The sequence below is a fragment of the Bemisia tabaci genome, chromosome 7 (assembly GCF_918797505.1).
Source record: "Bemisia tabaci chromosome 7, PGI_BMITA_v3".
Classification (NCBI taxonomy): Eukaryota; Metazoa; Arthropoda; class Insecta; order Hemiptera; family Aleyrodidae; genus Bemisia; species Bemisia tabaci.
Window position 1 is genome coordinate 25,507,166 of NC_092799.1, and position 20,694 is coordinate 25,527,859.

Below are 20,694 nucleotides of genomic sequence, written 5' to 3' on the forward strand. Positions count from 1 at the left end.
ATTTGCACCATTTTACAACGCTGCCGTGATACAACACGGCTCATTCGAACTCCAAGGATTTCATGGTAAACGCCGTTGGGAATGCAAAGTAGAAAATCCTCGCGAACTGACAATCGCAGCCGTACGTTGCGCTTAAGAAAACCCAAGCGCCCGCAATTTTTTGCTTATGCAACACGGACATCCCGAGAACACGAATAGTTGCATCCAAATCCAGCCATTGTAAAAGCCGGAGCGCCTTGAATTCGTTCCGCTTGTAATAATGGAATGTGTCACACACTGCATTCACATGTTGTCGTTGCATGCGGAGAGAACAGTTTGTGTATTAAATCAAAATGATAAAAGGAAATAAGTAAATAAAAAGAAAATTATATACTTAAATGAAATTGAGACTGTTCATGCCGAAGTTGCTCGCCTGACTTCACCGGCAACCACACACTTTACCTTCTTCGACTGAATTTTCTCATTTAATTTACTTGGATCTATGTGCAAATCGTAACCCATCAATTATTAGCAATTTTCCATATGTAGCAGCGTTGTCAAACTGTGCAATTTGCAGGACCGTTATCGGAGAAAACGAGTGGAATCATAACTTATCGAGATTATCGCTGTTTGCAGAGCGGAAAATTTCCCGGCTTTTTATATTTTCAACAAAAAAGTCTCTAAATTTCCCTCTTTTTTTAGGTTCTGCGTTTTTACCGACAGTTCAAATCACAAACAATTGTACGAGGGAGGTATATTGAAAGTGAAATAATGTAAGTATCTGCCTGGAAGAAATAACGCTCGCAGCAATAGTTTCTAACTATGTAAAAATCGTATCCCATTAATTAGTCACTATCTTCCGTATGCAGTGATTGCAGTGTTGCCAAATAGTGCAATTTCTTGGACCCTCGTCCTAAGCTCCTAGCGAGTGTTCTCGTTAAAGCTACAGGTGCGTTTCCCGAGAAAAGAAACTCAACTCCACGCACCTGCGCGTTGCGTCCAGCGTGCACCCCCGAACGTCTGTGATACGCATTCGGTGGCTCCAAGCGTCTGTTTGCGAGTTGTTACATCAATAAAAGTCAACGCAAGAGGCAAGAGTTTCATAACGGGAAACGGTCAAATTTCCCCGATGTTCCTTCGTAAAAATCACCGCGTCATCAGTTCATTCAGGGCATCAGGTCTAGTTGCAACGCTTGTCGCGAATGAAAAAGTTTTCGACCACAATTGGATTTTTAAATGAAGCAATATGAAAGAAATTGGATCGTCTGTTTACCTTGTGGTTTCTGCTGGAAATAATTTAATTAATTTTTAATTTTTAGTCAATTAGTAAATATTTTTTTAAAACTTTTAATAGGTATTAAAGACAAAGATAATTAATTTAATCATTTTATCAGTGTAATTGAAATACTTAAGAACCTTACTTTTCGTCATCCCGGGTAGAATTCGCAGACCTGGTTGATGTAATACACCTATGTACAAATTAAAATCACCATGCTATGAGAGGAGGAAATTTAGGGGTATCTATTAATTTTCTCGACTTTTTTATTTTCCAATTTATCTTCGTTTAAAAACCTCTAGGAACGTTCTTTTCAATTGTAAATTCCCAAGGTGTTCTTCAGAATGTTGAATAAATCTTCTCTACCTCTGGTGCCTGGGATTACTCTCAATGCGGTAAGTCATTTATCCATAAGCAGATAAAATCACCCTTTTTACATTTATAAAAGAAAGCACGGATTGGAAGACCACCAGTACCCAAGAAGCAGTGATCCCGACGAATAGCGATTTTATCGATTGGTTGTCGCGATTATATCGGTGGCAATATATCGAGATAATAACCCATTACAAATTGCGGTATGCGGCGATTAATTCGCTAAATATCTTAATTTTTGGTTTGATAAAATCGTGATCAATTTTCGTCAATGAAATCGAGACTGAATCGTCATTTTATGGCGATTTTCACTTCGAAAATATCGCGATAAATTGTCGGGCGATAAAATCGCGATAAGATCTAAGATAATTACTCAGATGTTGATGATCCTGGCGATTTTATCGCCGATTAAATCACAATATATAGCGATTTTTCCGTTGAGAAATATGCTACTTGGGTAGGAACCATAACCACTGTCCGATATTACGGTAGCAGCAACTTCAGGAACCGCCGGAAAAAAATTTCAGTTATAACCTAGAAAAAAGCTAGGTATTTTAATGGCGAAATTACACCTAAGAGCACTTGAAGGCGGTTTTTTATGCAGCGCAGTAAATTTGAAAACACGCATGTAAGAGCTACGTACTTGTTGATTTCGAGGTAATAAGGCACGTTTTTCAGATCAGTTTTTTTTTACTATCATCACAGACTACACCCTGCAATATCGGGAATGTTTGAAGAGGTTGGTTTTCCATCTAAGCGGTACTATTTCAACTTTTTTCCTTCATTCTTTAAAACTTAGGTATTCCACGTGAAAAGGAAAAACCCCGGTTTTCGCTCCTCTGAAAGTGGGCAATCTTTTTACATTTTACGACGCTGCATGCAAGAAGATTGAAGGCGCTATCGTTTTCTTCAATCTCCACCACGCATGCAAGCTTCTACCAATTTTAATTGAACTCAAAGATATTAGTTGCGACGAGGACGTGAGGTTGGATAGAATTTTGTTATTTTATAAATGACAAAAAAAAAATAAAATGATTGAAAATGTAGCTTCTGATCGTGAAAATCCTTTCTTACTTATTTTCCTAATCTAGATATCGCCTCGGAATTTTCACTGCCCACATCACTTTGAATACTACGATGGTGTGTGTCGATTAACCGACAAAGCCGACTTCGAGGAACCTAAGGAGGAAAAGTGCTGTCCAAATTATGACAGTTCTTGTAAATTACCATCCTGGGTACTATACGATAGACAGGTGAGTTCAATGCTTTATTCTAAAGAAAGGCGCGGGACAAAAAGAAATAAGAGGAAGAAAGGAAAATAATGCTCAAAAAAGTAAGACATGGCAAGAGAGCAAGACTCGTTGTTTCAAGAGCAAGAAATCGCTGATTTCTTCGTAAAGTGTTAATTTTTTATCCAGTATATTGCTCTGATACGTGCCTAGAAGTTATGAATAGTGCTGCGGAGAGTGCTCCATGATTTGTGTTCATCTTCACCATGGTTTTTTAAAGAAATCATACCGATAGATTTTCCTCGCAATACCAAAGTTTTTCAATTCAGGTAACCAAAGTTTTTGGTCATAGAAACCAAACTTTAATTCAGCTAACCAAAATTTGGTTTATATGACCGAGGACCTCAGCCATCTAAACTGAAAAACTGCAGTGGAAATAATGAACAAGCGAAGTTCAATCCAAGTAACTGAATAATTGTTTCTTTGGTGTGACTTTAAGAATTATACAAAGTAATCAGCTATCAAGTGCCCAATTTTTTATGGCAGTGATGTGTTTCTTCATTCCTTTGTGTTGGATAGCGTTCACTGTAGCACTAAAATAAACAATTTTCTTCGTTTAGACGCTTACTTTCGATGCATTTTTTGAGGAACCAGCTTCGGAGTCATATCAGTGTAAGAAAATGATTCGAAACGTCAAAATATTGTACTTCCTCGAGGACGGAACTATCAAAGTTGTCGAGCCAAAAGTATTAAACAGCGGAATTCCTCAAGGTGCGTTAAAAAATTAGCATACCAGCAAATCTTTGCAATTACAAGTCCTCGTAATGTAATATTTAATTTACTTAATTTTCACTCATGAACCCCACCTTTTTTAGTATTTTAAATTTATGCCTTTACATTTCGGAAACTCACCCCCACCCAAAAAAATAACCCTCGCGATTTGTCTGCAAGATCTTGGAAATCGGGTTACCTGCAGGACCCGTTTATAAGGTTTTTTATTCTTCAATTTGGCTGCATGGATAAAGAGCAAATGACATGAAAATGAGCTAGTAGAAGCAAAAAGGGAGGAGGCTGTGAACGTCTTGGTGACTTTTTTTTTTTACTAAAAGTTCGCTTCATAGCGGTAAGAGATACCTTTTAGCATGAAAACCTCTTCCATGCCGCAGGGAAGGTATATGTATGTCAGTGGCGTGGCGTGAATTGCGATGAATCGATTGTTATGTTATTTAAACCTATGGTAAAGAATCGATTATTAAGGCGTTCGCTACGAACACCCTGTTTATCGATCCTTTTCCATAAGTTTAAATAGCATGACAATCGATATATCGCAAAGCACGCCGCACGCCACTGATGTATGTGTATTCTGCCGTGCAAGGAAAAACGTCGTATGAACATTCGTGAGTGGCCTTTCCTTCGATAAAATGTTTATTTGTGAGGAAAGTTATGAATATTTTTCCGAGAAATTTTTCAAGAACTTTAGGTAAAATTGCGAACAAAATTATCTGAAAAATTGAAAGAAAAATATTCATAAATTTCCCCTAACTTTCGTGATTTACCTAAGAAAATTTGGCAACGCCTAAAGGTGCATACGGCGTTCTTCCTTAGCATGACAGTATTCCGCACATCTATCTTTACTTCCATTGATGAGGGTGACTTCACGCAAAGAATGTAAAATTTGAAAAACCACACGCGTCCGCTGTTTTCGGGATTGTGTTTTTTGGTTGATACAGAACACTGAAAAAAAATCTCGGTGTATTTACTAAGAAAAGGGTAAATTTTACCAAGAATTCAGCTAGGGTTCTATTTGATCCCAATTTTTTCTTGGTAAAATTATCATTTATGGAATTGGTATTTTTACCGAGAAATCTCGGTAAAATTATTGAACTTTCTCGGTAATTTTACTGGACCTTGGTAAAAACGCCAATATTTTTTATCGACTATGGTAGAATTACCGAGATAAAATGGCAAAGTTACCGGGAATTGATTAATAATAAAAGTGGTATTCTTACCTGAAAAAAACAGTAAAAATACCGGTTTTTAGGTAACTTTACTAGTCTGTCTTGGTAGAATTACCAATAATTGGTAAAAAAAAGTGAGATGGTAAAGGTACCAACGGACCTTGGTAAAAACGCCGAGAATTTTTTTTCAGTGCATGGATTTTTCCTCCGATCTAATATTGTATTGTCATCTTTATCTTACAGGTTGCTTAATCGCGCGTCAGCGGGTTCCGTGCAACAAACCGACAAGCCAAAGATCGTTTTATGATATTTCAGATTTAAACGTGGGTAGAGTGCTTAAACTTTTCGGAAGGAAATTTACGTTAACTAATTGTGACGCGTTCACGAGAAATTTTTTAACACGCTTCGGCATTCCGGTACCAGAACCATTGCCAACGCCTCGAGACAGTTTTTACGAGTCCAGAACTGAGGTAATATTTGAGCATCATCTATATTTTTTTAAAAGTATTATGTTACTTTATTCGACAAGTCTTTCGGCCCCCATAGAACGTATCCTACCCTAGAGTCCCTTTACACCCAGAGTTAAGACAACTCGATTATCAGCTGACTGGCAGCCGGCCTTGGCTGGCCATGGAGGCACAAACGAGTGCACCCAAACGAACGATATTGAGGGATAAGGATCAGGAATCCTGCGATGTCGGTCTCACAAAAACAACAACATCAACAAATTTATCAATCAAAAAGAAAATGAGATTGGTTTGTGAATAATTTCTTAATCTATTTTCATTTTGGACCGATGGAAATAACAATTTTCTCTTGATAAACCACAATTAGGTAATATTTTCATTATTTTTGTTCACATTCGAGTCACCGCCATCTTGGTGCACTCGTTTATGACTCCATGAGCGAAAACCAAGCAGAATTGGATTTTTTTTTTTTTTTTTTTACGCCACTTTCAGCCCAACCAAAAGTGAGTTGTCGTAACTCTGGGTATAAAGGGACTCTATCCTACCCCACATGACTTTAAAGGTTTTGTCTCCGAGTCGATGGTAGAAACCAATGCTGCACGTCAATACAATTAGGTGAAGTTGGAAGATAAACACTGCCGTGCTAAGGAAGAACGCCGTATGAGCCCCAGACGTTGCCAAATTCCCTGTGACAAATCACGAATTTCCGGGAAAATTCATATATATTTTTCCCCCGATTTTTCAGAGAATTTTTTTTTTTGTAATTTGATTTAAAACACCTGACAAGTTCAAGGAAAAATATGCTTGACTCTCTTTAAAAATAAGCATTTTCTGAGGGGAAATTTGGCAGAATTCCGGAGTGCTGATGCGGCGGCGCACAGTAGATGGAGTCAATTAGAGAGGTCAGACATGAAATTGTTGATTAAAACTGAAAATTTGTATGTTTAATTCGTCACATTTTAAATTTTAAGGGGTTCTAATAGAAGAAATTTCACGAAGAAACCAAAAGTGCCACTTTTAGAACCTCAAAGTTTTGTATAAACGGAATTATAAGCGTTTAAAGTTTTCAAATTTTGTCCGACCTCTCCAATTGACTCGATCCACTGTGCGGCGGCACAAATTCGTGCACAAAAAATGACCGAAACTATTAATGCAAATCGAAGCTATCGTTATAACCGTGTAAAGCTCGCAATTCAGAAAACTTATTTTTATTTGGAAAGCCCAATCATTTTGCCTTCTTTATTAATATGATTGATATTTGATCTCTTTCTCAGAGTAAAGCGGTGCCAAAAGTAGCGACTGATGGGAAGCTACACGGTGTTAAACAATTTTTGGAATTCGATCGACAAGTGCTGAATTTCAAGGGCTACTGGGATGATAGACACAGTGAAACAGGGACCGTCCACGCATTGCAATTATTTTATTACCTTGCTGATGGCACGATCGAGGTTTTTGAAATTTTACCAGAGATCAATAACAAGCGAAAATGCTTCTTGCAGCGAAGTAAACTTCCTAAGGTACGACGCGTCCTGTGAGTGGGTCCCGAGGTTGAATTCATACCCAGTTACCAACTTTTTGTGAGTTTAAATCAGCAATAGTAGACAACTGACGACTGAAATGGATCTCTACTTGTGTCCCTCTTTTTCAGTATTGACCGTTGAATAAGCAGAGGATGCATTTTAATTTGCGACGTTACTTTTTTTATCATTGTTCCATCGTATATTGACCAGATAATTATTGAGGTGCTAACATACCGCCCTTCTAAGATACCATCATGGTCTTATAGTCTTAAGCTCTTATAGTCTAGGCAGTTATTCGCTGGTGATCGCCTACGTACAGCCAGGGTAAGAATTTTGATTTCTGCGATTAGTCACTCCTTCAAATATGTGCTAATGCAATTTTAGTTACAGGAAAGTTAAAATAATTGTATTCCCGGAGGAATTTGTATACTAACGTATTTCCCTTGCTTTTGTATGTTGCTTTTGTGTTTTTTTTTTTGTTGCTTTTTTTAGTACCTTGTAGAATGATTCGAAGTTCAATCATTTGAAATGTTTAAATTTTAAGACATTTTTATTTCAAATTACCTGATGTTTCGGCGTTATGATTGAGTCCACTTCTACATCCAGTCAAACTCTCCATGCTTAAATAGGGAGCGAACACATTAGCAGGGTTGCCCTGGTTCCACCCCTCAGCCCCCTAACGACTGCGACAGGATTGAGTATAAAGAATGATGACACGCAGTACTACAGCATTCCTACAGACTTGTGGGCGCTACGTGTAATATGCGTCTCACGCCAACTGACTGACTGTACTGCGTTTGGCGCAATACGAGAAGTATTCAGGCAGTCTTGTAGGCGCTATTATGGGCTTGACATCGACCGCACCGTTTGGCGCAATGCGCGAAGTATTCCAAAAGTCTTGCAGGCGCTAATTATACGTTTAACGCCGGCCGCACTGGGTCTGGCGCGATTATTCGAACTCGCGTTAGAATACTCGCGGCATCGAATAATAAATCTTAAAAGACCCATGTTTTGTCTCGACGCCACATGAGCATTCCGACGTTGCCTCATTTCTCCCGATTATACATATTATTTCCGAGAATTTAGGAAAGTTCATTATACCCACGACCATTATTCAATCTTTTCAAATCATATACCTATCATCAGAAGGTAAGACATCGATGACTTGTCAACAAACTAACCTAAACTGGCGTTAACATAAAAATGCGTTTATTTTCCAAGTGTTTCCGTTTTGCCGAACTTCTACCTTTAATTAACTTTATTTCAAATTCGTGCACTCCTGTAGCAGATGTTAAGTTTTCTATTCGCACACTCCTTAAGTGCCTTTTTCGCGCGATCCGCATATATTTTCTTGGACCTTAAGTGCAATCCTGCATTACCGCCCCAAACAAAAGGGTACCCCTGTGGATTTTTCTCGATTTCGTAGGGGAAAAAAATGTCGAGATTTGTGTCGAATCCCACATAGTTTGAGGCGTAGAATCGATTGCGCCCGGTCCCGAGACTCGCCGGAGCTCTCTAGGCCGAGAAACGGTCAAAAACGAGTGTTTCTGGCCCTGTTGCATAAGTGCGTTTTTGTCGGTACCGCAGACTCGTGGAGCTTTTCCGACCAGAAAATCCGACTCAGCGGGTCATTTCCAAGCGGATTAGCTTGGTTTCGGCTCGATCGGAGAACTTACGATTTTGACCCTGAAAATTTAGTCCATGGTATGTACCCCTGCCTGTGGATTTTTCTCGATTTCGGAGGGGAAAAAATGTCGAGATTAGTGTCGAATCCTACGTAGTTTGAGGCGTAGAATCGATTGCGCCCGGTCCCGAGACTCGCCGGAGCTCCCTAAGCCGAGAAACGGTCAAAAACGAGTGTTTCTGGCCCTGTTGCAAAAGTGCGTTTTGTCGGTGCCGTGGAGAAACTAGTGGCGCCATCGTGTTTCTCGCGAATATTTACAATTTTTAAAGTACTTAAATACTAAGTTCCGTGTCACGCGAGAACTCCATACTACACTGTCGTACTGAGGAAGAATGCTGTATGAAAATTCGAGAGTTGCCAAATTTCACTTGATGAAACGTGTTTTTGGACGCAATTAAATCATATATTTCTCTGACATTTTCAGATATTTTGGATTATAAACTGCGTACAAAATCGTCTGAAAATTTTAAGGGGAAAATATTTACATAATTTTTCCGGTAAATTTGGGTTTTATAGAAGGGAATTCGGCAACGTCTGAAGCAGTGGTGTGGCGTGAATTGCGATACATCGATTTTTATGCCATTTAAACCTATGAAAAAAGATCGATTATCAGGGTGTTCGCAGCGAACACCTTAGTAATCGATTCTTTACCATAGCTTCAAATGGCGAAATATCGATAATCGATTATTCACGCCACGCCACTAGTCTGAAGGCTCATCCGGCGGTTCGGCTCGTACGGCAGTACAGGAGTACACTTGGGTTTCATTTTTCAGGAGTTTTCTTCTCTACTTGCAGAGGGGCTATGATCCGAGCCAAATCGGTTCCGACTCCCACCTGACGGTATTGAACGTCCTCGGGGAAAAACAGAAGACGAGATTCATTTACGACGTTTTGAACTGCGGCAATGAGAGGTTGGATTACTACTCGGAGACTGATCTGCATATAGGTGGCGAAGTGTGGGTGTACGGGAGGAAGGTGGTGCTTTACGATTGCGACGAATTCACGAGGAATTACTACAAATTCAAGTTCGGCCTCGGTGAGCTCTTAACTGATTTTACCGCCTAACCCGAGGTTAAGATATCTCAGTTCCAAACAAATAGAAAACAAATAGAATAGCAGTTCAATAGAAACGAGACGCGATTTGAATTGGACGTATTTCTGCCAAACGGAACTATGTGCATTAAGACATGAGCCCTGTTACGGATATATTCTTATGGGTCTCAGGGCTCATGTCTTAATGCACATAGTTCCATTTGGCAGAAATACGTTCAATTGCGGGCCGAAAGGCAACCCCTATACCTTTACGAGTCGTATACCTTTACGAGTCGTATCTGATTTGCTGATTTGCCTCGTGTCCACTTTCTGGGGCCCTTCTGGAAAATAACACGAGTTCATTTTTCATCGAAAATATCACGAAAACAAGAAGTTTACACATCGGAGGTCTCAGAAATAATTTTCCAGATTATTCTAAAGAGATTGATGGGTAAAACATGACACTCTTTTCTCAAACACTGAACCAGGGTGTCTAGCATCAGGATTTTCCCGATTTCATCAGGATTTGAGGTCATTCAGGATTTAATACCGATTTCATCAGGATTTGAGGAAATATCGGTCGTAAAATCAGGATTTGAGAAAAGTCGGCCGTCCGATCGGATTTTTTTATCGAGCTATTTTTGTGAAATTGATTTTTCTCCGTAAAAACTCAGGATTTGGACAAATTATGAAATCAGGATTTAGCAGTGAAAAATCAGGAAAATTAAGGATTTATCAGGATGTCCCAAAATGAAAAAATAAAACTGGACACCCCATGAACAGTTCGACCTGGAATATTGTTTTTTTCACCTTGAAATGTGACATTTGCCATGAAAAACCAAATTCCAGATCAAACTGTGGGTGTTTTTGAGAAAAAAGCGTCATGTTTTACCCATCAATCTTCTCAGCAAAATCTGGAGAATTGATTTTTGAAACCTCCGATGCATAAATTTCGATATATTTCGAGATATTTTCGATGAAAAATGAACCCTGCGTTATTTTCCATAAGGTCCCCAGAAAGTAGGCACTAGGTGGATCAGTAAATAGAGACGACTCGTAAAAGTATAGGGGTTGCCACTAGGCCCGAAATTTAAATTGCGGCTCGTTCTGTCTTTGGTTCCAAATGACACCATGTGCATAGGCCCCAAATCCCTCAAAAATAGCAATTTTGCTTTGACGAGAAAGTGCATTTTATCAGACGTAGTATAGAAGCGGCCCTATATCCAGATCTTATCATCTCTTCCTGATTTGGTACCCACTTAAATAGGATTTCAATCGTGACTTGCACGAATCACACGTAGCACCTGTATTCTTTGCAGAGGACTTTGATCCGATAGATCATCCGGAGTTCGATGAAACTGTGGACCCTAAGAAGAGGCGAAACATGCGCAAGGAGCTTAATCTTCCGCCTTACAACGGATTTGGGTCCTTGGAGGATTCTGCTTTAAATTGCGTTCCCAAGTGTGAGATAATGGCTCTTCCCACGGCCAAAACTTCAGCCAGGTGACAACCATTTGGTCTAATGTTTTTAGTGGTGACCAACTTACGCTTCAGGTATACTGCCGTGCTAAGGAAGAACGCCGTAAGAGCCTTTGGACGTTGCCAAGTTTTCTCCGATATACTCCGAACTTACTGGGCTAATAAATATTATTTTTAAAATTTTCAGACAATTTTGTGCGCAATTTAATCTAAAATATCTGAAAATTTCTAGGGAAAATATGCATGAATGTTGTCAAAAATACATGTTTTATCGAAGGAAATGTGGCAGGTAACTCTCGAATTTTCATACGGCGTTCTTCATTAGCACGGCAGTATAGTCCACATAGGTATGTACTTACCTCGGTCGCATATTGTTTGCTACGGAGCAATATCGCCAATCTGTAAACTGACAATTTTGCAGGACGAAGAGAAAACCTCGCCATTTTTGTATATAATTTTGATCTTAGATTTTAAATTTTTTCATACATTACAGCCTCATCACAACGCTCCTCTACATATTTGGAAAACAACTAAAATCATCAGATTGCGTATATTCTACTGTGGACAGTGGCGTGGCGTGAAGGATCGATTATCGATATATCGCCATTTGAAGCTATGGTAAAGAATCGATTATTAAGGTGTTCGCTGCGAACGCCCTGATAATCGATCTTTTTCCATAGGTTTAAATGACGAATCAATCGATATATCGCAAAGCACGCCACGCCACTGACTGTGGAATGCGGCAATGTCGCTAACTCATTTTCTGCTAAAATTGTCAGGCGGTATTCTACCGTGCTAAGGAAAAACGCTGTATAAGCCTTCAAGCGTTGCCAAATTTCATTCGATATAATACGAATATCCAAGGAAACTGTTGGTTGTTTTTCTTCCCAATTTTTAAGATTTGGAGGATTTGAAAATTTCAAGGAAAAATATTCATAACTTTCCTCCAAAATTAATGTTCTATGAGGGGAAATTTGACGACTCCTGACGGCTCATACGACGTTTTTCCTCAGCACGGCAGTATTGCTCCTTAGCCCTCGATATTGATTTCATCAGAAAAAAAATTTATCGCGACTTGAGCGTGTTCCTCCAGGAACATTTTTTTACCCACGATGACTAGTTAAAAAGTAAGATATTTTTCTATGATTGAAATCCTCATAATATTTCACTAAGGAAACATGAATCAGAATGCTTGAATTCGGACCCTGTCCGGTAGTGCACTCTGAGAAAATAAGTCCATCTTCATGAGCGTAGAGGTTCAGTTACACGATCAAACTGAGCCATCAAACTGAAGCTCTGATTGGTGGAAAAAGACCTGAGGTGAGGATGCGACCAATGAGAGGCCCAATTTGACGGCTCAATTTGATCGTGTAAATGGAACTTAAATGGGAAGGGAGCGGGCGATCCCTTCTTCCCGAAGAATTTGTTACAACATGTAAATACAATTTGACTAAACTTCAATTTTTGGCTCATTTGTGAAAGGACTTATGTGCATAAAGAAACTACGAGATACATACGTTGTTCCAAAACTGAGCCAGAAGTAGTAGTTCCCGACTGCAAAATGAAGTCCAATAAAATCCCGTGTGGAAGAAATGTGGGCCCCTGTCCCTTCCCCCGGAAAGTTTCTAACTACCCCCAAGTCCATTACAAAGCCCAACCGCACCTCCTGACCTCTGAGCGTTTCGTATAATTTTTTCCATCTCTGTCTGTAGAGATCGTAGCAGTTGCAATTTCTTGAAATTTGCGGCAAAAATTTACACAAATGATGTTATCGACCAAATGAGACAGTTCACGATCACCTACTACCTTGAAACACACATAGTTGACATTTTTGAGAATCCAACCGAAAATTCCGGTAAGTGAAACTCATCGATTCGATACGTCTCCGCACATTCCAATTGGCACTTGTTGCATTAAAAGGCAACTGCATGACGATAACAAGATTGCTGCAGCATGGAAATGTCGTGTATGTTGCCTGAATACTAATTGAAGGAGCACCTTTAGTTGAAATTTATATTGTAATATAAATAAGATAATTTGCAATTTCCCATTCCATCGCAAATTGCCTCTCGTTTGATCGTTTCGAACCGGAAAATTAATTAGCCCAATGTTGTGAAAATATTGCGATTGCGTGATAAAAACAAATTGCAATTTCATTGCAAACAATTGCAACGTTATTGCAATATTCTCATTGCACTCGAGTAACTACTTGGGTACATAGAAAAGTAAACCAAGGCAACAAGAATTCTCCATCCCTAAAACTATCGATTGAAAATGAAACGAGAACGAAACTATCTGGCATGTATAAATAAATATACGTATTAAAAACTCAATGATCTATGTTCACCACCTGCCCAAGTTACAATCTCAGGTGTGATGGACATAGGTAGGACCTGCGGGCTAATGATTTACCTAAATTGATAGACAAAGCAATAGGCAAAGCGGATAAAGGGAAATGGAGCGATCCTATCGTTTGAAAAGGGTGGTTATCATAGATTAAGGGGGAAAATTATGGACTATTATAAAGTCCCTCGTGAGTCGCCATTAATTAGTGCATTACTCTCCTCCATCGGACGTATTTATGCTAAAAAGAACTATGTGCATAAGGTTTGCGTGGGACATAGTTCCTTTTAGCATAATTACGTTCTATTGTCTATTGAAACCAACCGCTCCCACTATAACAGAATCGATCCATTTTTACTGTCTTCTTTATCCATCGCTTTGTCTACCGCTATGTCCAGGCCCGCCACAAGGGGGGGGGGGGGATACTGGGTCCCTAGTACCGGGGCCCGTGTTACCCGTGAAAAACCACTACGAATTAACATGCGACCCTTGTTTCGTAAGAAAAAGTGAAAAATTTACCCTAAAAATTTTGCAAAAGGTGAATAGATTTTCAGAAACACGCTGGGGCACTGTAGAATTCTTCTTAAATTTTCAAAGAAGTAAATTTCTTGGAAAATTTCTATCTTTTTTTAAGATTTTCAGTACAGAGGGATATTTTTAGTAACTGCGTTTCATTTTCTTCCGTCGTCAGATGCTAAGGGTCTCCAGCCTGGGCATCCTCGACTTCAATGGCTTATGGCTCAACTCCCTTGCCATAGACACACTAAGGGGGAGTCCAGGGGGGCCTGGCCCTCATAGAACTGAAAATAGCCCCCCGCCCCCCAAAAAATAAAAATTTTCCAGATGTTTTGAATGCATCAATTCGCAAGTATTTTGAAAAAAAAAAACACATAATTATTCCGCAAAAATTGATGGAAAAATTATTTATAGAAGCTTCAAAATGCGTCTAATTAGTCGTATAAATTCTAAAATTTCTCGGGGGATGCCCCTCGGACCCCCCCCCCTTCCGTGCTTGGGGCCCGGACCTTAAAACTGGTACCAGGGCCCGAGATGGGATGTGGCGAGCCTGCATGAAGGCTAATTCCATTTAAATCTTCCGTCGCATTTCTAAGGCGCAATGATACAACTATTTGAACTCTCCGGAGTGCGTGAGGTATCACGCCGCATTTGAAGGCGTTTTCAAAACAGCCCAGTTCCGTTATCGGGCTAATCGTTTTGCATATTTCATATTCTTTTGTTTTATTCCGCACCAGATGCTAAAGCACCGCTTTAAAATAAAATTATTTTACTACTACTACTAGTTTATTTTTAATCCTCGTATAAAAACCACCCTTTTGTAAATACAATTCTAGCTGAAGCGCACTTCAGCTATGCATTCACCACTTGAAAAATTTCAGAGGAAATCGACAAGCCCCGCGTGCATGGAGGCTATCTCCATTTAAATCTTCCGTCACATTCTCATTCTCCACAAAAACATGTTTATTAAAACATCGCTGACGTCAACCCTACAAACTACTATTTGTATGCATTACACTTTCACTTAGTGCTATTGCAGGTTTCTGTGGCGGTATGTTTTACAGTGGACGAAAAGTCCTGAAACCGAATCAAGATATTCTCTCATCCAAGTTGCCGGAATATTACAAGGCTGAGGACTTTTACATCGGGAATACAATCACTGTCGAAGGGTTCCGTTTCTATTTAGCTAGTGCTGATTCCCGATCGTTAGAATACATGGAGGAACATTGCATCGACGTAAGTTTTTCATTCACCTACCGATCAATGTTGCTGTAATTGATCTGGGGCTTGGAGGACAAGGCGCAAAACCCAACCCAAGTAGCATTTCTCTACGGAAAAATAGCTGTATATTACGATTTTATCGGCGATAAAATCGCCAGGATCATCAACATCTGAGCGATTGTCCTTGATCTTATCGCGATAAAATCGCCCGACAATTTATCGCGATATTTTCGAAATAAAAATTGCGAAATTTATCGACAGAAATTGATCATGATTTTATCGAACCAAAAATTACGATGTTTAGCAATTTAATTGCCATATACCGCACTTTTTAATGCGATTTTTTAATAACGCGGAAAGTAACGGACTTATCCGATAATGAAAGGCACAAAATGCTTGACTCAATTTTACAAAACGCACCTTTACTTAAATTATGCATCTTTGAAAGATGCAAATTTCTTGCCACCCTGAGTGTTCGCAATGATTTTTCTTCCATTGGTAAAGCATTTACTGTGAAAATTTCTATTAATAATGTTCATTGATTTTCCTTCGGAAATATAAAACAACAGCAAAAATTTTGAAAAGTTGCAACCGAAGAATAAGCTCCGCGACTCTTTCACAATCATCATCGTTATGTTGGTAAAAATCTTTTAAAATTTCTCAAATTTTCCACTATTCGCTTTCGCTAATCTTTCATGGGATGCAGTTTCCTTTCAGCAATGTGCTTGTTGTTTTGGACAAAGTACGCGCTGCTTTCAAATCGATCTTCAGACATTTCTTGGAGAAATATTATACAAACAGACCCGAAAAGTTGATCAACTTTCAAGATTTTAGGTGAGTAAGGCACTTCGATTATTCAAGCAGACAAAAATTGAAAAGAAAAAAAAGATAGAATAATATTCCGGATTTTGTCCAGATTTCAGTTTTACTAATTACTCCCTTAAGTCCCAACACGATGATTTCCGCTTATTCTACCCATTCGCCTTTAATAAGCTGATTGGACAATGTGAGCGGCTCAGGAGCAGTAATGGTTGCTTGAAGCGGTTTGAGGATTTCAGCGGTTTCAATTGACAGATGACTTTTTCTTACGGAAATGTTCATAGATTGTAGAAATATCCCCCGAGATTTGCCTAAAAAGAGGGCGGCTATACGATATAGGATTGCGCGAATGCTATTTAACGAAGAAGCGTGAATCTGGCAACCTTGGTAGTTTGTGGCAGATAATCACATCGTGGAAGACTATTCATTCCCTCCTTACTCACGGGCAAGTCTCCGCTGAAAACACGTACAAAATCGTAGAACAACGATGTTCAAGTTTTTTCCAGAGATGAACGAATTCAAAACCCGACAGGTGCACCCGAAAGAAAGCGTACCTATGTTTATCTCTGATTGCAACGTTATGCACTACTCTTGTGTTTATTTTTAAAAAGTACATGTTTTTAAAAAGCTAAACACAGTTTTTCTATAAAAGTTTCTTTGAATTTACCTTAAGGCTCTCAAATAAAAGTGTCGAAAATTTAGACGCGATGATATTTTTGTTCGTTCTGTTTTCCTTTAATGTAACAAAAAAAGCAAAAATTGAATATCATCCGAGTTTCTGAATCGTTACAACGAGAGTACATATTTTCCTTTTAATTATGGTAAAAACTGGAGCAGAAAGTAAAGAATGATGACACGCAGTACTACACCATTCCTACAGTCTTGTGGGCGCTGCGTATAATATGCGTCTCACGCCAACTGACTGACTGCACTGCGTTTGGCGCAATGCGAGAAGTATTCAGGCAGTCTTGTAGGCGCTATTACGGGCTTGACATCGACCGCACCGTTTGGCGCAATGCGTGAAGTATTCCAAAAGTCTTGCAGGCGCTAATTATACGTTTAACGCCGGCCGCACTGGGTCTGGCGCGATTATTCGAACTCGCGTTAGAATAGGTACTCGCCGCATCGAAAAATAGAGCTTAAAAAACCCATGATGTGTTTCGACGCCGTATGAGCATTCGGACTTTACTCTATTATTTCACTTCATTTATCATCAGAGGGTAAAACATCGATGACTTGTTAACGAACTAACCTAAACTAGCAATAACATAAAAATGTGTTTATTTTCTAACTGTTTCCTGTTTTGCAAGACTTTTCCCTTAAATTAATTTCATTTTAACTTTGCGCATTCCTGTAGCAGATGATAAGGTTTTTATTTGCGCAATCCTTGTGCCTTTTTCGGGCAATCCTCATACATTTTCTTAGACCTTTCGCGCAATCCTGGATTACCAGAAAAGAGACCCCCATCTAACCTCACCGTAAGGAGTCAGGTGAGCCTCTATTAGGAAATTTTCAAAATTTGTGGTGCTTCCGGAGCCATTTTTAGTAGGATCCAAGCCAAAATATTATTTGACAAATGCAAGTGAAGCTGCCTTCAACTTAATAAGATTAATTACCTATCTACCTGCTTAAATTAATCACATAATGTACACCCATTAGTAATTATTTTAAAATTGTATTATTTGGCAGATAGGCGCCTATTTCGAACGATTTAGAAATTATTTATTTTATGGCTCTTAATTGTTTGTCATTTTTCACATTAAAAAGTGACATAGATGCTGCATAGCAACTATAGTAAGTATATATCACTAATTGGATCAATCTTAATGGCAAAACACATTCTTTCATCTGACAAACCTAGGACCGCAATGCAAGAATACATGGGCAACCAATTAGTGGAACAAGAAATTTTGACTCTGGCAAGATACTACAGGATGCAGTCAGAAGAGGATAGGAGAGAGTTATTGCAAAAACTACGGTAAGTCTGTGACTTAAGACAAATCTAGGGATTTAATTAAAAACTTTGCACGGAGAGAATGACAGTAGAATAACATGATATCAGTTTCACCTCAACATAAATCAGGGATATTATGGGTAAAGGAATTAAAAACACATTTCAGAAAATATACGGCAATAGTCATTTCAAGTAAAATTTGCAGAGTATAAATACCTTCTTAGTGAAATAGTGTAGCACAGACTGAGACTCACGATTATGTCTACAGCATTATTTTCAAGTTAAAAATTCTGTTGTGTCATAAACTAAAGATACATTTTTTCAGCTTTAGATTCATATTATTATACTTATTCATGACTATAAGAAGGAATTTATTGAAACGTTCCATGTATAAAACTCTTGATAATTGCAAATTGGGGCAGTTTTTCCCAAATGCCCCATTAATTTTTCAAAGAAATTCCATTTGTTTCGAACCTAAGTCAGAATTGATACCTCTCCAACTCCATATATCCTTCTTATCTTTGCAGGACTTTGGTGCACGATAATTTACGGCGGTTCATGTTCCACGATTTTGATAGACTCTTGGAACAATTTCGACATAGGGACCCAGCAAAAACAAACAAAGTCTCTAAGAAAACTGCATACACAGTTTTGAGGGGAGCGCAAATCCCATTGAGTCATGAACTCATCTTGATAGTTCTTGATAAGTAAATAAAAAAAAATTCCATTCTTAAAGATATATTTCACCAAATAAGTAATATTTGAATGATCAAAACTAGGAAAAATCTGTTTTTTTGGTTACAGAATCATGCTTCGTTGGTAAAGATAAGCAATCAAAAATTATATTGGTCCAAAAAAATGCTAAATCTCTATTCTTTTATAGCACTGGCAAAAATACATTTCAGAGAAATATCATAGCAGATTTTATCCACAGTTTCTCTCTTTAAGCTGTTCATGATGTAAGTACATGGAGCGAAGTAGAGGAAATGCGAAGATGCAAGTACATTTTCAGACTGATGAGATTTGAGAGAAAGTGATGATTAAATGCACTGATGCAGTGAATAATATTAGTACTCACCACGTTTTTGGAAGAGCAGCGTCATTGTTCAATAATGGACATTGACTTAGAGATTGAAAAGGACTTTTAATGTAATGGAATGATTCATCTTCCAACCAACCAACCAAACAAACAAACACACTGTGACATGCCACGGATATTTCATGGAATAAAGTCATTAAGATGGATTCTTCATTAAAATTTGATTCTTCTTTATTTCAAGTATATATAAAAATTCAAAATAATTCATTAATTCCAATTTTCACAGAGCGGGGGGAGGATGACTTATATACCAAAAAGCTCAAAAGAAGCAAGCAAACACATTTATTTTAGATTTGATTTTCTCTGAGATTTTACCCCCAAAAGTAAGAGATTCAACTTCTATAGGTGATTGACTCGTAAAATTGTGACACACTGAGGAGAACGATGTGGCATTGAATTAACGATCATATTCTCACCACTGAAAATCTAGTGTTGCACTTAATTCTTTCGATAATTAAAACTGAAGCATCGTCTACAGACATACATAAAAAAAAAAAAAAAAAAAAAAAAAAAAATGATGTCTCAATGAATTAAGAGTGGTAGGTTAAGTATAGTGACATTAAAAGTACTAATTCTTTTGTAAGTATCTCACCACTCTTTTTCCAATTTAGCATTACAGAGCCGGACAACTTAATAGATTCTATGGAGCTGCTGCAATTTTTGGACTATAAATCAGTTGCGATTGATATTACAACTTACGGAAAGGAGAATATAGTGAGTTTCCTTCTTTGTCTTGGTAGTTTTTCTTGAAACTGATACATTATCCTTCCTTTTAAATAAGTTACTTACTCAGTAGAAAAGTCTCTTTGATTCATCCAAACAGCACATTTCTAATTAAAACGAAATTTATCTTAAAGGGTTGTTTGATTTGATAGGATTCCAAAGGATAAAATTGATGAAAAAATGTGTAATATGACTAGAGTAAATGAAGGATATAAGCTCTTTTTTTTGGAAAAAATATTATTTCCCCAATGGCAGCAGACTTCCGTAACGCATATGAAGGCTAAATCGCCAGAAAAAGTGCTCTAAGATATCTAGGAACTCTTCCAAGTTCTCTGATGGAACATATACAAAGATAGATTTACGAAATTGGAACCTAGTGCATTTTTATTAGTAACATTATATTATTCAGATTTTCAATCATAAAATTATTTTTTTTATACCTCAACATTAAATTTTTTTTCACTTTGAAACTTTTCACTGCTTTGGACACAGTCACTTTTGGAGTAAAAATTCAGTGAATTCACTAATTTTTTTTATTTTTTTCATGAACTCATTTCAGGGATCACTAAAGGAATTGATGGCTGAAATATCACAGAAATGCAAGAATTCAACAAGTATTAATCTTGATAAATTTATAAAGGATTTGAACCTGGATCAGTTCTTTGATAATTCTCCGTAAAGTTGATATTAAACATTTTTAAAAAAAAACTTTTGATGTCTAAAAACTTAACACTGAATTCATCCTCACCTCTTGAACTACCAGAACAATTCGAATTGACTATCAGCAGTTTTAAAAAGACTCGTTTGCATGATTATTTTTAGATTGGATGTGATTGAAAGGCCCTGCTCTAGTCTTTAGTGACTGGCCTGGTCGAAGGCGATTACTGCTGAAGATGAACGCGAGGCCCTTAAAGTGCATTCGGCAAGAAAATAATTGTACTTGTCAGTCTTTATAAAAATATTGATAGTTAATACTCGCATATAACTCTTATGCAGATCTTTTTGAAAAATTTTCTCAACCCT

At 38.1% G+C, this 20,694-nt stretch overlaps 1 protein-coding gene across 1 annotated transcript; it reads left to right on the top strand.

Moving 5' to 3' along the window:
• Positions 1-1,599: 1,599 nt before the first annotated feature.
• On the top strand, positions 1,600-20,370 carry LOC109038115 (EF-hand domain-containing family member C2). The gene is made up of 14 exons (XM_019053067.2): positions 1,600-1,650; positions 2,719-2,880; positions 3,477-3,627; positions 5,058-5,284; positions 6,556-6,798; positions 9,281-9,521; positions 10,837-11,020; positions 12,709-12,851; positions 14,895-15,091; positions 15,783-15,910; positions 17,757-17,873; positions 18,377-18,556; positions 19,560-19,662; positions 20,231-20,370. The coding sequence occupies exons 1-14, from the start codon at positions 1,600-1,602 to the stop codon at positions 20,348-20,350; spliced, it is 2,247 nt and encodes a 748-aa protein (XP_018908612.2). The 3' UTR covers positions 20,351-20,370.
• The last annotated feature ends 324 nt before the right edge of the window (positions 20,371-20,694 follow it).

Bases quoted from the DNA above. Each gene is read 5' to 3' on its own strand.
- LOC109038115 (XM_019053067.2), top strand. From the start codon at position 1,600: ATGTTGAATAAATCTTCTCTACCTCTGGTGCCTGGGATTACTCTCAAT. The intron at 12,852-14,894 runs GTAAGTGAAACT...GTGCTATTGCAG, and splicing joins GAATCCAACCGAAAATTCCG to GTTTCTGTGGCGGTATGTTT. The intron at 19,663-20,230 runs GTGAGTTTCCTT...AACTCATTTCAG, and splicing joins CTTACGGAAAGGAGAATATA to GGATCACTAAAGGAATTGAT.